The sequence below is a fragment of the Microcebus murinus genome, chromosome 27 (assembly GCF_040939455.1).
Source record: "Microcebus murinus isolate Inina chromosome 27, M.murinus_Inina_mat1.0, whole genome shotgun sequence".
Lineage (NCBI taxonomy): Eukaryota > Metazoa > Chordata > Mammalia > Primates > Cheirogaleidae > Microcebus > Microcebus murinus.
This window is the reverse complement of record NC_134130.1, coordinates 1,682,120-1,695,958: the sequence shown is the minus strand read 5'-3', so window position 1 is coordinate 1,695,958 and position 13,839 is coordinate 1,682,120. Positions and strand designations below refer to the sequence as shown.

General features: G+C 57.2%; 1 protein-coding gene across 1 annotated transcript in view; it reads right to left on the bottom strand.

The window, feature by feature from the left end:
• Positions 1-1,930: 1,930 nt before the first annotated feature.
• Positions 1,931-13,839, bottom strand: part of COL5A3 (collagen type V alpha 3 chain) — a 37,769-nt gene continuing 25,860 nt past the window's right edge. The window contains exons 49-67 of the mRNA XM_075998113.1: positions 13,678-13,731; positions 13,515-13,568; positions 12,863-12,970; positions 12,111-12,164; positions 11,863-11,916; positions 11,555-11,608; positions 11,386-11,439; positions 11,119-11,226; positions 10,805-10,858; positions 9,893-9,946; positions 9,617-9,724; positions 9,241-9,294; positions 9,121-9,156; positions 8,605-8,658; positions 8,104-8,302; positions 7,912-8,024; positions 5,593-5,661; positions 3,030-3,269; positions 1,931-2,919 (exon numbers count right to left, since the gene is read on the bottom strand). Coding sequence (XP_075854228.1) covers positions 2,773-2,919; positions 3,030-3,269; positions 5,593-5,661; positions 7,912-8,024; positions 8,104-8,302; positions 8,605-8,658; positions 9,121-9,156; positions 9,241-9,294; positions 9,617-9,724; positions 9,893-9,946; positions 10,805-10,858; positions 11,119-11,226; positions 11,386-11,439; positions 11,555-11,608; positions 11,863-11,916; positions 12,111-12,164; positions 12,863-12,970; positions 13,515-13,568; positions 13,678-13,731 — 1,668 coding nt within the window. The 3' untranslated portion in view covers positions 1,931-2,772. The remainder of the gene's footprint in view (positions 2,920-3,029; positions 3,270-5,592; positions 5,662-7,911; positions 8,025-8,103; positions 8,303-8,604; positions 8,659-9,120; positions 9,157-9,240; positions 9,295-9,616; positions 9,725-9,892; positions 9,947-10,804; positions 10,859-11,118; positions 11,227-11,385; positions 11,440-11,554; positions 11,609-11,862; positions 11,917-12,110; positions 12,165-12,862; positions 12,971-13,514; positions 13,569-13,677; positions 13,732-13,839) is intronic.

Here is a 13,839-nt window from a genome sequence, read left to right as displayed (position 1 = left end):
AAAAAAAAAAAAAAAAAAGGCCATGGATGGTGGCTTATGCCTGTAATCCTAGCACTCTGGGAGGCCAATGTAGGAGAATTACTTGATGCTTGAGCTCAGGAGTTCAAGACCAACCTGAGCAAGAGTGAGACCCCGTCTCTATTAAAAATAGAAAAATTAGGCCGGGTGCGGTGGCTCACGCCTGTAATCCTAGCTCTTTGGGAGGCCGAGGCGGGTGGATTGCTGGAGGTCAGGAGTTCCAAACCAGCCTGAGCAAGAGCGAGACCCTGTCTCTACTATAAATAGAAATTAATTGGCCAACTAATATATACAAAAAATTAGCCGGGCATGGTGGCGAATGCCTGTAGTCCCAGCTACTTGGGAGGCTGAGGCAGGAGGATCGCTTGAGCCAGGAGTTTGAGGTTGCTGTGAGCTAGGCTGACGCCACGGCACTCACTCTAGCCTGGGCAACAAAGCGAGACTCTGTCTCAAAAAAAAAAAAAAAAAAATTAGCCAGGTACTGTGGTGTGTGCCTGTAGTCGCAACTACTCGGGAGGCTGAGGCATGAAGATCACTTGGGAGCCTAGGAGTTTAAGGCTGCAGTGAGCTATGATGACACCACTCTGGGGTAACAGAGCCAGACTACTCTTGTCTCAAAAAAAAAAAAAAAAAAAAAAAAGCCTCAACCCAACATCGAATCTGCAATTCAAATCACTCCAAACCAAACTCTCATCTCAATTGATGCCATCTCGACTCATTAAACTGCTGATTCCCACACCCCATTCATGAGATCAGCTCTAGTGTGATTCAACCCAACGGCCAATTCCAAACCCTTTTTTTTTTTGAGACAGTCTCGCTTTGTTGCCCAGGCTAGAGTGAGTGCCGTGGCGTCAGCCTAGCTCACAGCAACCTCAAACTCCTGGGCTCAAGCGATCCTCCTGCCTCAGCCTCCCAAGTAGCTGGGACTACAGGCATGCGCCACCATGCCTGGCTCATTTTTTCTATATATATTAGTTGGCCAATTAATTTCTTTCTATTTATAGTAAAGACAGGGTCTCGTTCTTGCTCAGGTTGGTTTCGAACTCCTGAGCTCAAACGATCCACCCGCCTCGGCCTCCCAGGAAGCTCCCAGAGGATTACAGGCGTGAGCCACCGCGCCTGGCCAATTCCAAACTCTTAACCCACCCGCACCCCAACCTCTAACTCAATGCATGCCGTCATTAATATGCAATCACAAACTCACGCAACTCACCCCAAACCAACCAGAATGGACATTTCATATAAATGAAATCACACGACACGTGGCCCTTTGTGTGTGGCTTCATGCACTCGGCATAGTGGCTCTCGAGTTCACGTGGCAGCAGGCATGGGCGCTGCATGGCTTTCTAACATCAAACGCTGTTCCACTGTAGACCACATTTTGCTTATCCATTCATCGGCTGATGGACACGGTTGGGTTGAGTTTAGTTAGGAGGGATGGAGGATTGGTGTGGGTTGAGTTGGGTCAGGTGAGATTGGTTGGGTAGAGGTTGCCAGCTGGGGCGAGTTTCTTCCCCAAAACCCAGGGTTTGCATGCCCTACGATTCCTGCCACCAGACTCCCAAAGCCACCTGAATACTTGTCCTGGGTTTTCTCATTCATTCAGTCAATGTTGCCAAGGATCTTGGCCCTATGAAGAGTGTTGGCGCCCAATGATTGACAGATTAGCTTATTCATTCATTCATTCACTTCCTCATTCATTCATTCATTCATTCAGTTCTCTTGAATTCCAGGCACAGTTTCTAGATGCTGGGTTTCGAAGAAAGACACGGTTTCTCATGATCGTATTCCCAATGGAAACAGAGAATACACCTAATTAATTAAGGCATATGGTGGCAGGTACCTCAGGTGAGACAAGAGCCATTCCCTAAGAGAGGTATGGCCAGCATGAAATGAAAGACAGAGACCAGAACACAGTTCATTGGTTTATTCTCGGACTTGAGATGCCAATTTTGCCCTCTGGCCTGGGGGAGGGTTGTAGGGGGGGAGGGTTGTGCTGGAGTCTCCCTCATCCTATCCCAGCCTTCCCTAAGGAAGAAGCAGATTAAATATACAACAGAGGGGATTTTTCCCTTGTAATACAGACCCACGTATAAATAGGGCAGGCAGCACCATTAGGATCCTGATACACCCCCAGCGTCCTGGTCCCCAAACCACCTGGCATGGCAAGGTGAGCTTGGAGCCATGCGGGGGCGGGGGCGGGAAGTACGCAGGGCCGGGCCGAGGCAGCAGAAGGGACACACAGCTCAGTCAAGGGAAGTCCCACTTCCCTCTGTCATCTGGCGTTAGTCCCTTCACCGTGAACCCACCTGGAAGTAGCCCAGGGAGAGAAGGGGTCCCAGCCTGGGGTCAGCGGACATCCAGTGCTTAACTCTGGGGAAGGGTAGCACCAAGGGGGGGGCAGTGACCGAGGAGGGGGCAGGCCGCTGTTGGGGGGGATCGTTGGTCAGCTCTTGGCATGGGGGGCCGGGGTGGGTGGAAGGTTGTGGGTTGTGGGGGGAGGGGCGGGAGATAGAGCCAGACTGCGGTTAGCCACTTGGAGCGGAGTGGGAGGAGGCGGGACCCTTCGGCCAAGGGACCCAGCCCCCAGCCCCTCCGCAGGGAGGACTAATACTGTTTGACGTCGGTGAGCGGAGTCACATGCCCTGTCTTCAGAGTCGCAGGAAATGATAAATACGGTGGCTTCGAAGCCTCAGCACCAAACGTGCCCCTTCCTGGGGGGCTCCTTCACTGTCCCTCCCAGCCCGGGGACTCTCAGCTGCTGAAGCAGACGGGGCCCAGCTCAAACCCAAACTTCTGGTTCGTCTGGCCGAAGTCGGCGGCGGCCACATCCCACAGGGGCAGAAAGCCCACGCGAGAAGAGCTGAACTCCAAGAGCGTCTTGGCCTGGCCCTTCCGGAGCTGAGCGCAGGGGACAGGGGACAGGGGACAGGGGACAGGGGGTGGTGAGCGGCGGGGGTGGCAGGGGCGGGCCCTCCCCACTCCCGCCACCCCTTGCCCCGGCCCCTTACCCGGCAGCCATCGTGAGGGACACTGATGGTGGCCGCTGCCGTCTGGTTGAAGGAGGCCTCCTCCCCGTTGGTGCCCAGGAAGCGGAGGGAGCGGCCGTGGCCGCCCGCGGCTTCGTCCAGCCAGGCGGCCGAGTTCTGGCAGGAGTAGGTGAAGCGCTGGCGGGCCGTGGCGCTCAGCAGCCGCAGGAAGGTCAGCTGCACCACGCTCACCGGGGAGCCGTCGGCATCCACGTAGGAGAACTGGGTGGCGGGCAGGGCAGCGGCGAGGGTGCTCCGTGAGCTCCCGCTCTGTCTGCAGAACCCGCCTCCCAGAGCCCCCGTTCACCCGCAGGCCCGCCACCTCCCCCGTGTCCCTGTCTCTGAGGAGGTCCCACCAGCCACCTAGAGAGCCAAGACAGAATTCTCCCATCCACGTACCACCCAGGCCCGCCCCTGCTTAGCTTCCAAGACCAGACGAGATCGGGCGTGCTCAGGGTTAGGGTTAGGGTTAGGGTTAGGGGTAGGGGTAGGGGTAGGGTTAGGGGTAGGGGTAGGGGCAGGGTTAGGGTTAGGGGTAGGGTTAGGGGTAGGGGTAGGGGTAGGGGTAGGGGTAGGGTTAGGGGTAGGGGTAGGTGTAGGGTTAGGGGTAGGGGTAGGGGTAGGGTTAGGGGTAGTGTTAGGGGTAGGGGTAGGGGTAGGGTTAGGGGTAGGGGCAGGTTTAGGGTTAGGGGTAGGGTTAGGGTTTGGCCATAGACTCAATACGGAATTCTAAGGCATCCCCTGGCTGAGTCCATTTGACCTCACATATCTTGATCCCTTGAGCCACCAAATCCAGGGCTGTAACATGCACATCCCTACCCAGAACTCACAATTCTACCTCTACTCTTGTCATCCCCTGACCCACAGAGCCTGCAGTATCCTCCTGTCCACAATAGCAGCCACATGTCCAAGAGTCACTTGAAATGTGGCCAATTCGACAGAGGGGCTATTTTTACTTTATTTACTGTTTTTTTCCATTTTTTTTACTTTTAGAAATTCATAACCAATAGCTGAGCCTCCATCCAGTTATCCAAAATCGTATGCTAGGAACAACATGAATCTGTGAATCTACCTTTTCAACTGTTGTTCCATGGTTTTATAAAATCTAAAAACAATCAAATATTCCCAGTAAAATTGAACATCTAAATTATGTCAACACACACCCAAAAAATAAAAAAATAAAGAAAAATTGAAAGAAGGAAAAGAAAGAAATTATGATGTGCTAAAAATGTAAAATATGTGCCTGGATTTTAAAGAACTAATATGGAAACAATATAAAATACCTTAATAATTCATTATATTGCTATGACAATATTTTTGATCTATTAGGTTAAATAAGATATGTTATTAAAATGTAACTGGGGTGAGATAACTGTCTTGGTAACATCTCTTTTGGCTTCATTCTCTTTTGCGATGTCACCTCCATGTTTCCCAACTGATGTTTGCTGGAATCATCTCCCCCGATAAATTACTCGCAAATGAATTCTTGTCTTGGGGTCTGCCTTGGGGTAGCCCAAACCAAGATATGCCCTGAGGTTATGTTATAGCTTTTTTTTCCTTCCGTGTTGTCTGCCTCTTCCACTTCCTCAAGTCAGGAACTATGTTCTATTTCCTGCCATGTTCCTAGTGCTCATCACGCACATACATGTTACATGGACATGGACATACATGTCACATGGACAAATTCCAGACTGAACTCAAAATACCCCCACTCTCAAACCTGCCCTTCGGGTCTCAGAGAAGAGTGTCTCTCACCAGATATAAGACCCTCAAGCAGGAACTTGGGCATCATCCCCAGCTCCTTCCTTCCATCCGTCCAATCAATTACCATGTCCTGTGGACTCGGACTCTTAGATACTGTTCTAAGCCAGGCTTTCCCCTCCACCCTATTGCATCAGCTCCAGGGCAGATGCCCCTTTAATATCCTGGACCCGTCTCCTTCTGGGTCTCCCAGCCTCCAGTCCATACCCCACTCCAGCCCCAGAGGCAATTTTTCTAACACAGAGATTTGATCTGAGTTCCTCCCTCACTTAAATACACTCCATGGCTCCCTACTACCTACTCTTGTCCTACCCTCACTCATCTCCTCCGCCTCTCTCCTATCATATTCCCTCTCGAACTCTCTAGAGCAGAGCAAAAATGGCTTTCCTTCTTCAAATCCACCAGGCTGTCTCTTGACTCTGAGCCTTTGCATAGTCTGTTCCCTCTGCCCAGAACACTTGTCCTTGTCTTCCCTAACTTGCTAGCCTAATGCATTCTTTAGGCTTCAGCTGAACTAGGTTTCCTAGTTGAGGTCCTTCGGGCACTGCCTCTGAATGTCCACCACGCCCTCTGCTTCCCCCACCCTGTCACCGTCACTGTGTGTGACAGCTAGCTACCTATTACAAATCTGAGGCTTCCTTGTCCCCAACTCCAGCCTGCGCCCACCACGGAGGCAGAGGAGAGCCTGTCCTGTTCATCCTGGACCTCAGAACCACTCCGTCACCTCCTCCTGCTGGTTCCCCCCGTTTCACACCAGCCCCGACCTCGGCCTCTGACCTCTCACCTTCTTCCCTCTCCGGAACGTGCTGTACCAGCCGCCAGGTTTTTCTTTGGACCAGGAGGCCAGTTTCACCTGGGCGAGGGAGGGGGTCACTGTAGCACACGCCCGGCCACCACCCGCAAGCCCTCTCTGCACGGACGTCCTGACGTGCGTGTTCGTCCCCTCCAAATCTCCCGCTGCAATTTGCTCTCCAGTGTGGGAGGTGGGGCCGGCTGAGCGGGAGGTGTTGGGGTCATGGGGGAGGACCCCTCGTGCAAGGCTCGGTGCCTCGTGAGTTCTCACTCCATTAGTTCACGCGAGAGCTGGTTGTTTGCAAAACCGTGGCCCCCCCCTCTCTCTTGCTCCCCCTTTCCCCATGTGACACGCCTGCTCCCCTTTCGCCATCCGTCATGAGTGGAGGCTTTCTGGGGCCCTCGTCAGAAGCGGACGCTGGCGCCATGCCCCTCGTGCCGACTGCAGGCCCCGGAGCCCAACAGACCTCTGTTCTCTGTAAAGGACCCAGCCACGGGTATCCTTTGCAGCATCGGGAAATGGTCTAAGACACTTGCTCACAGTGAAGGCCGTGGATTGAGCGTCTCAGGCTGTTCTCTGGCCGTGGGAGTGGGCTCTGCCTGTGCCCAGGGGGCAGGGAGATCCACACCCCCGGAGGCAGCCCTCAACCAACAACTGATGGGGGTGGGTGTATAAATACCCCAGCTCCCGCACCCACCAGCTCTCGGGGGTCCATGCTGCACCGTCTCCTAGAGTTCCCCAGTGGGATAAGCCTTGGATCCCCAGTGGTACCTTTTTTTTATGTTTAGAGACAGAGTCTCGCTCTGTTGCCTGGGCTAGAGTGCCCTGCTGTCAGCCTAGCTCACAGCAACCTCAAACTCCTGGGCTCAAGCAATCCTGCTGCCTCAGCCTCCCGAGTACCTGGGACTACAGGCATGGGCCACCATGCCCGGCTAATTCTTTAATATATATTTTTAGTTGGCCAATTAATTTCTTTCTATTTTTAGTAGAGACGGGGTCTTCGCTCTTGCTCAGGCTGGTTTCGAACTCCTGATCTTGAGCGATCCACCCGCCTCGGCCTCCCAGAGTGCTAGGATTACAGGCGTGAGCCACCGCACCCGGCCCCCAATGGTACCATTTTAATGCCACATCCTGGACCTGGGACCTGCCTGGTCCTCTCTCACCGCCTCTCTCCCCTCCTGGTGCTTCCTGGGATCACCCCCTACATCTGTGTCTCGGGTCTGTGTTTGGGAAACCCAAAAGCCCAGAAAGCAGCTCACTCCCTCCCCAACCCCCTTCCAGGCCAGTGCAGCTGAGTGATCAGGAGGCCCTCCCACGTCAGCAACTGTGGACGGGTTGGACGTGATGCACGTGCCCCAGGAGTGGGCAGTCTGAGCCTGTCTAAATTCCCACCCCCTGAGCGACTGAGCTGCTATTAAACCAGGGGGCTGACCAGTCAAAACCAGCAGCAAACGGTATTGCACACGTCTGCGGGCCCGGTGCTTGCTGAGTGCTTTAGCTGCAGGCGGAGATATTTGCACAGCGCCGCGTGCAGGGCGTGTAGGCAGGGCTTAGTGAATGTTCCCATCAGTGCCTCAGTTGCACAACCACCTCATGACGTGGGTACTTTCTAGAGCTCCATTTTACAGATGGATAAACTGAGGTGCCAGATATGAATTCCAACCCATGTGGTCCAGGGTTCAGGATCCATGCTCCCAGCCCATCGCCCTGCACTGCCAAGCCTGGCACTTGGTGCCGGGAAGCTGCTAGGCTCGAAGTTCCCTAATGGAGAACTCCGGGATTTCTGGGGGACACGGTGGTCTCACCTCCCAGCCCACAGCCTGGAGGACAGAGAGCGCATGGGGCCCTATAAAACAGCAGGTCAGCAGACAGCATAGCTGGGTGGTTAAGGGCTGGGACTCTGACACCACACTGCCTTGAACAATCTAATCACCACTCTGTGCCTCAGTTTCCCCCTCTGGGGGAGAATGATAGCAGAACTGCCATCAGCAGGTGGTTGCAACTCCGTAAGGTGACATGGCACAGGCTTTGGGACAGGCCTGGCACCCATGGACACCATTTAAAGGTTTGTCACCATTATCGATGTCTCAGGAGTTTTTCTTGTCTGTCTTCCCAGGGAAGGCGAGCTCCGCAAAAGCAAAGAGGTTGCTTTCTTTTTGAGAGTCAGACAGGGCTTAGCATATAGTAGGCGCTCGATAAATGTTGGTTGAAGGTAGGAGAAGGTTCCAGAGAAGCCGGTGAGGGGCGGAGGGAGTGGAGGGAGCGGGCGACAGCCCTTCCTGGAGGGGAGGAGGTGGTTGGGACACTCACCATCTCGAACTTCTTGTCCGGGTAGAGGCAGGTCTCTCCTCCCGCCGTGAAGTTGCAGAAAACCCTGAGCGCGTCCCGCGCACAGCCCTGGTTGGGGTCAATCCAGTATTCCCCTGCCGCAGAGCCGGGCAGGGCAGGTGAGCGGGGGCCGCCCGCGCCCGCCCCGCCCGCCCCGGCAGGCACCGTCCTCACCGTCGGGCAGGTGCGGGTGGTTGCGGTGCAGCTCGCGGCACACGAGGCCCGGGCGCTCGGCTGTGCCCGGGGGGCGCCGCATCTGGTCCAGCTCCAAGCTCAGCGACTCCAGCGAGGCCAGCACCTCCTCCAGGCCGCCCTCCAGGACTGGGAGGGAGCGTCGGCGCCTGCGCAGCCCGTGCGGCTCTGCGGAGGGACCCTGGGCGTCGGGGGTGGATTGGGCAAGGAAGGGGGAGAGGGGACGAGGGGGAGGGGAAACAGAAACAGACAGAGATGCAATAATGGGACAATTATTGAAATGCACAAAGACGGGAGGAAGAGATGGAGTCAGGGTGGGGACATAGCAGGAGACAAGACCCAAGTCAGAGTCCCCATGGATGGGCCCCCTGCCAGCCCTGCCCTCCCCACGCGCATGCCCTGAGCACCAGACCCAGTGGGGCCCCAGACATAGCCCCTGACCTCCCCTCAGGTCCTGGTGGCCCCTCTCCTTGGGGAACTTACCGGAGGGCCTGGGGGGCCTGGGGGTCCAGTGTCTCCACGGGGACCAAGGGACCCCTGCAGGGAGAAGCCACTTGGGGGTGAAATCTGTCTATGGAGACCTCTTCCCGCCAACACAAACACACACACACACACACACACACACACACACACACACACACAGGCACGCACAGCCCTGGGGGAGGGATTCGCAATGTTCAGCACTAAGCATAAGACACACATTTATTTTCTTTTCATATTTTAACGTCTCTGAAACCAGCATCTTAATGTCTTTGGCAAGTCATCATTTACTTGGCACAACTGTTTTCTTTCACAGCAGTTTATAAAATAATGGTGCATCTTACAATTGATGGCATTTGAGATTTGATGAAATGCAGCGGTAGGTGTTGAATAAATATTTGTCGAGTGCACGATCGCGTGAATAAATAAATGAGTGAATGCGGAGGCGGGGAGGGTCGGGGAAGCGGAGGGGGCGGGGCAGCTGGGAGGCGGAAGCTCAAGGGAACGGGGTGTACTCACCGGAGACCCCTTTGAGCCTTTCGGTCCCAGGGGACCCTGTGGGGTAGAGACAGGGAGAGCCTGGGGTCCTGGCCTGACCCGCCACAGTAACCCCACCCCACAACCTGCTCCGGTACTCACCGCCACACCTGGGGGCCCAGGGTGGCCCAGAGAGCCAATGGGACCAGGAGGGCCCTGCAGAAAGGTGCTCACAGTCAGTCCTGGTGGGGTGCAGACCCATTGCCCTGATACATCCTCCAGGCAAGCCCCCAATCCCCTCAGACTGTAAACAAGCCTCCAATTCCCTTGAAGGGAGACCCCCCAAAGCCCAGACACAGCCTCCAGCCTGCAAGTCCCCAGATACGGCCCCCCCAGTTTCCCCAAATACATCCCATCATTCCAGACCCAGGAGTCCCAGACCCCACCCCCACATTCTCCAAACGGCCCGGTTCCCTGCCTCCCCACCCGCCCCCTCCTTTGAACATAGTCTTCAAATCCGGGCAGGACACACACTCACCGGTTCTCCCTTGGGGCCCGGGGGGCCCTGCACGCCAGGCAAACCCTGATCCCCTTTCTCGCCGGCCTCCCCAGGGGGGCCGATGAGACCAATCAATCCGATGTGGCCCTGGAGGACGAAGGGGCACATGTAGGTAAGGAGGTGGGAGGATGCGGGGAGGTGTTTCTCCTAGAGCCTTGGGGTGATGAGTCTGGGGGCAGAGGACACCCCGCTCTCCCAGCCCTCTGGCCAGGGCGGGGAAGGTGGGAGGGGAATGATGGAATGGGGCGTGCTCACCTTCTCCCCCTTGGGGCCGGCATCTCCTTTCAGCCCTGGGAGGCCAGAGGGCCCCTGCGGGGACAGCAAGGGTCAGTGAGGGACTCTCAGGTGTGGAGTCTCAAGGTCTTGGGGAATGCAGATGGGAGACGACCCAAATTTCAAATGGGAATTACGAGGGATGTGGTCGTGGACACAGTCGGGAGACGGGAGGGATGATGAGAGTAAGGAGGGGTGGGTGGGAGGATGGCCAATGATAATGCTCAGTGGCCAAGATCGGTGCGGGAGGTCAGTGACCCACCTCAAGATGGTGGGTCAGTGGAGTGGGTGTAGACCATCAGGATGGAAGGCCAGCATGGGCAGTGTAGACTATCAAGATGAGGGGTTAGTGTGGCCAGTATAGACCATCAGGATGGAGGCCAATGGAGTCATCATAGACTGTCAAGATGAGGGGTTAGTGTGGCCAGTGTAGACCATCAAGATTTTCATCAATGGTCAATGTGGTCAGACTATCGGGATGGAGGCCAGTGTGATCAGTGTAGACTATCAAGATGAGGGGCTGTGTGGCCAGTGTAGACCATCAGGATGGAGGCCGATGTGGAGGCCGGTGTGGTCAGAGTAGACTATCAAGATGAGGGGCTGTGTGACCAGTGTAGACCATCAGGATGGAGGCCAGTGTGGTCAGAGTAGACTATCAAGATGAGGGGCTGTGTGGCCAGTGTAGACCATCAGGATGGAGGCCAGTGTGGTCAGTATAGACCATCAAGATGAGGGGCAGAGTGGATGGCTCGTAGGGATGGTCTGTGTGGACAGTGAGATGGATGGTCACTGAGGGCCCAGCCTGCACCATTAGCACCAATGGTCACTAGATGGCCACCGGATGCCCAGAGTGGTCCTCAGAGCTGGGACTTCAGAGACAAAGAAGTCTCTTACCAGAGGGCCGGGGGGACCCATCTGCCCAGGGGCTCCCAGGAGGCCTGGTTCACCCTAAGGACGAAACAGAACATGGGGGTCTTCTGCACCTACCAGAGCCCGGAGTGGACGCCCCCACCACCAACCAGAGGCAGCTCCTCCCACTGTGATGAGATCACCAGCCTGCGCATGCAGGGCGTCCCTGATCCAACCCGGCCCCGCCCCTGACCCGCCCCGCCCCACCATTGGCTCCGCCCCACCATTGGCCCCGCCCCCCACCATTGGCCCCGCCCCAGCCCTGGCTCCGCCCTTGGCCCCAGCCACGCCCCACTCACCACAGGGCCCGGGATCCCTGGAAGACCCTCCGGCCCCACACGTCCAGGGGGCCCTCGAGCCCCTACTGGGCCCGTCCTCCCTGGGGGCCCATCAGGACCTGGCTCCCCCTGAAATGCACAGGGGCAAAGGAGGACGCCACGAGTCAGAGGGCTCCCTCGTCCTGACCTGCCCCCCCAAAACCCAGCAGGGGTGGGGCGGGAATGGGGCATCCGCAGTGGTCCAGGGGTCGGTGCGGGGACCCTCCCCAGGGTGGGGTGTGGACTCACCTTGGCACCTTTCTCCCCTTCTCTGCCTTCCCGGCCCTCGCGGCCCGAAGGACCCTGAGGAGGGAAAGACAGCGTGTGTGGGGGGTCTATGGGGTGAGTGGGGGGCTGTGGGCTGAGTGGGACAACGTTGGAGCCAGGGCAGCCAGGAGGTGGCTTGTCTGTCACTCACCCTCTTGCCGGGGGGCCCAGGGGCGCCGGGTTCCCCAGAAGCGCCAGGTGGACCCTATGGGGGTGACAGAGCACCAGGGACAGTGTCAGCTAAGGTTGGCTGAGTGTGACTGTCTCAGGACACCTTGGACCAGACGACAGCCTTTCCCAGATGTCACCCCAGCACTAGCCACCTCCCGCCTGCTCCCTCACATTCCTGGGGGGCACCTGCAGGGGCCCTGGGTACCCCACCAGCCCACTCCTCTGCCCCCCAATTTACCCATCACCAGCCCCCCCCAAACCCCCAGGAACACACTGTTCCTTACTCACCGGCACCCCAACATCTCCAGGGTCACCTTTCTCCCCAGGGGAGCCGTCTATACCCTGCAGGGGTGGGGAGACAGAGTTGGGAGAGGTGGGGGGGGAGGACACGGAGGTTTTGGGGTGGGGCTTGGAGGCAAGTGAGGGTTACTGGCCCCACTGACCTTGGCCAGGTCTGCGGTGGGGGAGGGAGATGGGGACAGAATTAGGAAATACTCGGGGCTTGGTGGGGGGTGGAGGGGGAAGGTCACACTCACCGAGACTCCAGGGTCCCCTGGTGGCCCTAGGTCTCCGGGGAGTCCCGTGGGGCCCTGGAACCCAGAATGATCAATGAGCGTTAGTCGCTGTGTTCGTCCAGGGACCGTTCATTAAACGTCGCTGAATTATCGAACAGTCAGTCACGCATTTATCGACCAGATCGACTGTGCCCAGGAACGGTCCTGGTTGCTGGGGACACATTTCATGAACAGAATGCAAAATTCCTGGCCCGGGAGGGCCGAACATTCGAGGGTTTCCTGGGCGCAGACGCTGAGCTAGGAGGCGACACGAGCCTTCTCACTCGCCGCAGCCCCCGGGCCCGGGGCTCACAGGGAGAGAGGGGGTGCTCAGACAGGGGGCGCCGCAAGCAGGGGGGGCGCTGAGATGCGAGTCGAGGTCCCCCCCGGCGCTGAGCTCCTCACCCCTGTCCTGCACCCCACGCCCAAGCCCTCCCACGGTGGCAGTGGGGCCTCCGCCCACGCCCAGTGCCAAGTCCCACGTCACCCCCAACGCTGACTCATCATCAACTGCAACCTTGGCCCTTCCAACAGTGTCCCCATGATTCGGTGTGAAATCAACTTTCACCCCGTGCAATGACACGGAGCCACTGCATCCGTCCGTTCATTCATTCATTCATTCAGCCATGTTCTGGGTCGCTCATGAGACCCGCAAATTGGAGGGTGCGACCCCGGCTGGAAGTTTGGGAGAGGTTCAACTCCCACCTCTGCCTCCATCTCCCCCCAGGACTCACCATGTTCCCTTTGGCACCGTCCTCGCCAGGGGGACCTTTCTTGCCCGGGGGTCCGGCAGCCCCAGATGGGCCTGTGTCCCCCTTTTCACCGAATTCTCCCTTGGGCCCCTTTGCAGAAACAGAGGGCAGAGGTCAGGGTGACCTGCACTCTTCAAGGATCAAGGATTAGCATACATTGATTTAGGCATCAGGGTGGTCTGGGACTTTTCTGGGGTCAGGGGTCAGAGTAGCCTAGGTTGCCCAAGGGTCAGAGGTCAGAAGGACCTAGGACTGATGAGAGACAGGAGTCACTGTGGTCTAGGTGCACATGGGTCATGTGCAAAGTTGGTCTAGCTGCCCTGGAGCGAACTTGAAAAGGGTCCCCCCCTCTGCCCAATTCATCCCCAAATTAGGCCTCATGGTTTGGATCTGAACCCCCAACCTGCACCCTGGGCCCTGTGCTCTTGTGCAGTGTGCAACCTGTGCAACTGTATATAGCAGCCCTCTCTGAAACCTTGCAAGAGTCTTTCTTTCCTCAAGGTAACCAGTGATGCCCATAGGTCCTGGGTCAGTGGATGGCCTAAGGATGCCCAGAGGTCAAGGTGGCCCAAGATGCCCAGGGGTCAAGGGTTCCCTGAGATGGATGCTGGGGCCACACTGCACACTCACTCACCAGGATGCCTGGGGTTCCTGGAGGTCCCGGGTCTCCAGGCTCCCCTGGCTCACCCTGCAAGAGGCAAAGTGAGAGTGGGGAGAGGTCCAACAGGGAGGAGCAGCCCAGGACAGCCATGCCCAAGCAGGACTGGATTTGCCCCCCCACCCCTTCCCTTTCTCACCTTCTCACCCACGGCGCCCGGCTGACCGACTCCTCCCCGCAGGCCTGGAGGGCCCTGGGGAGACAGCCAGGGGGAGGGTGGGACTGTGGAATCCCACAGTCCCACCTATTCCCTTCTGGGAAATAGGTGTCCCCACCTCTGAGCCATCCTGCCCCCCACCCG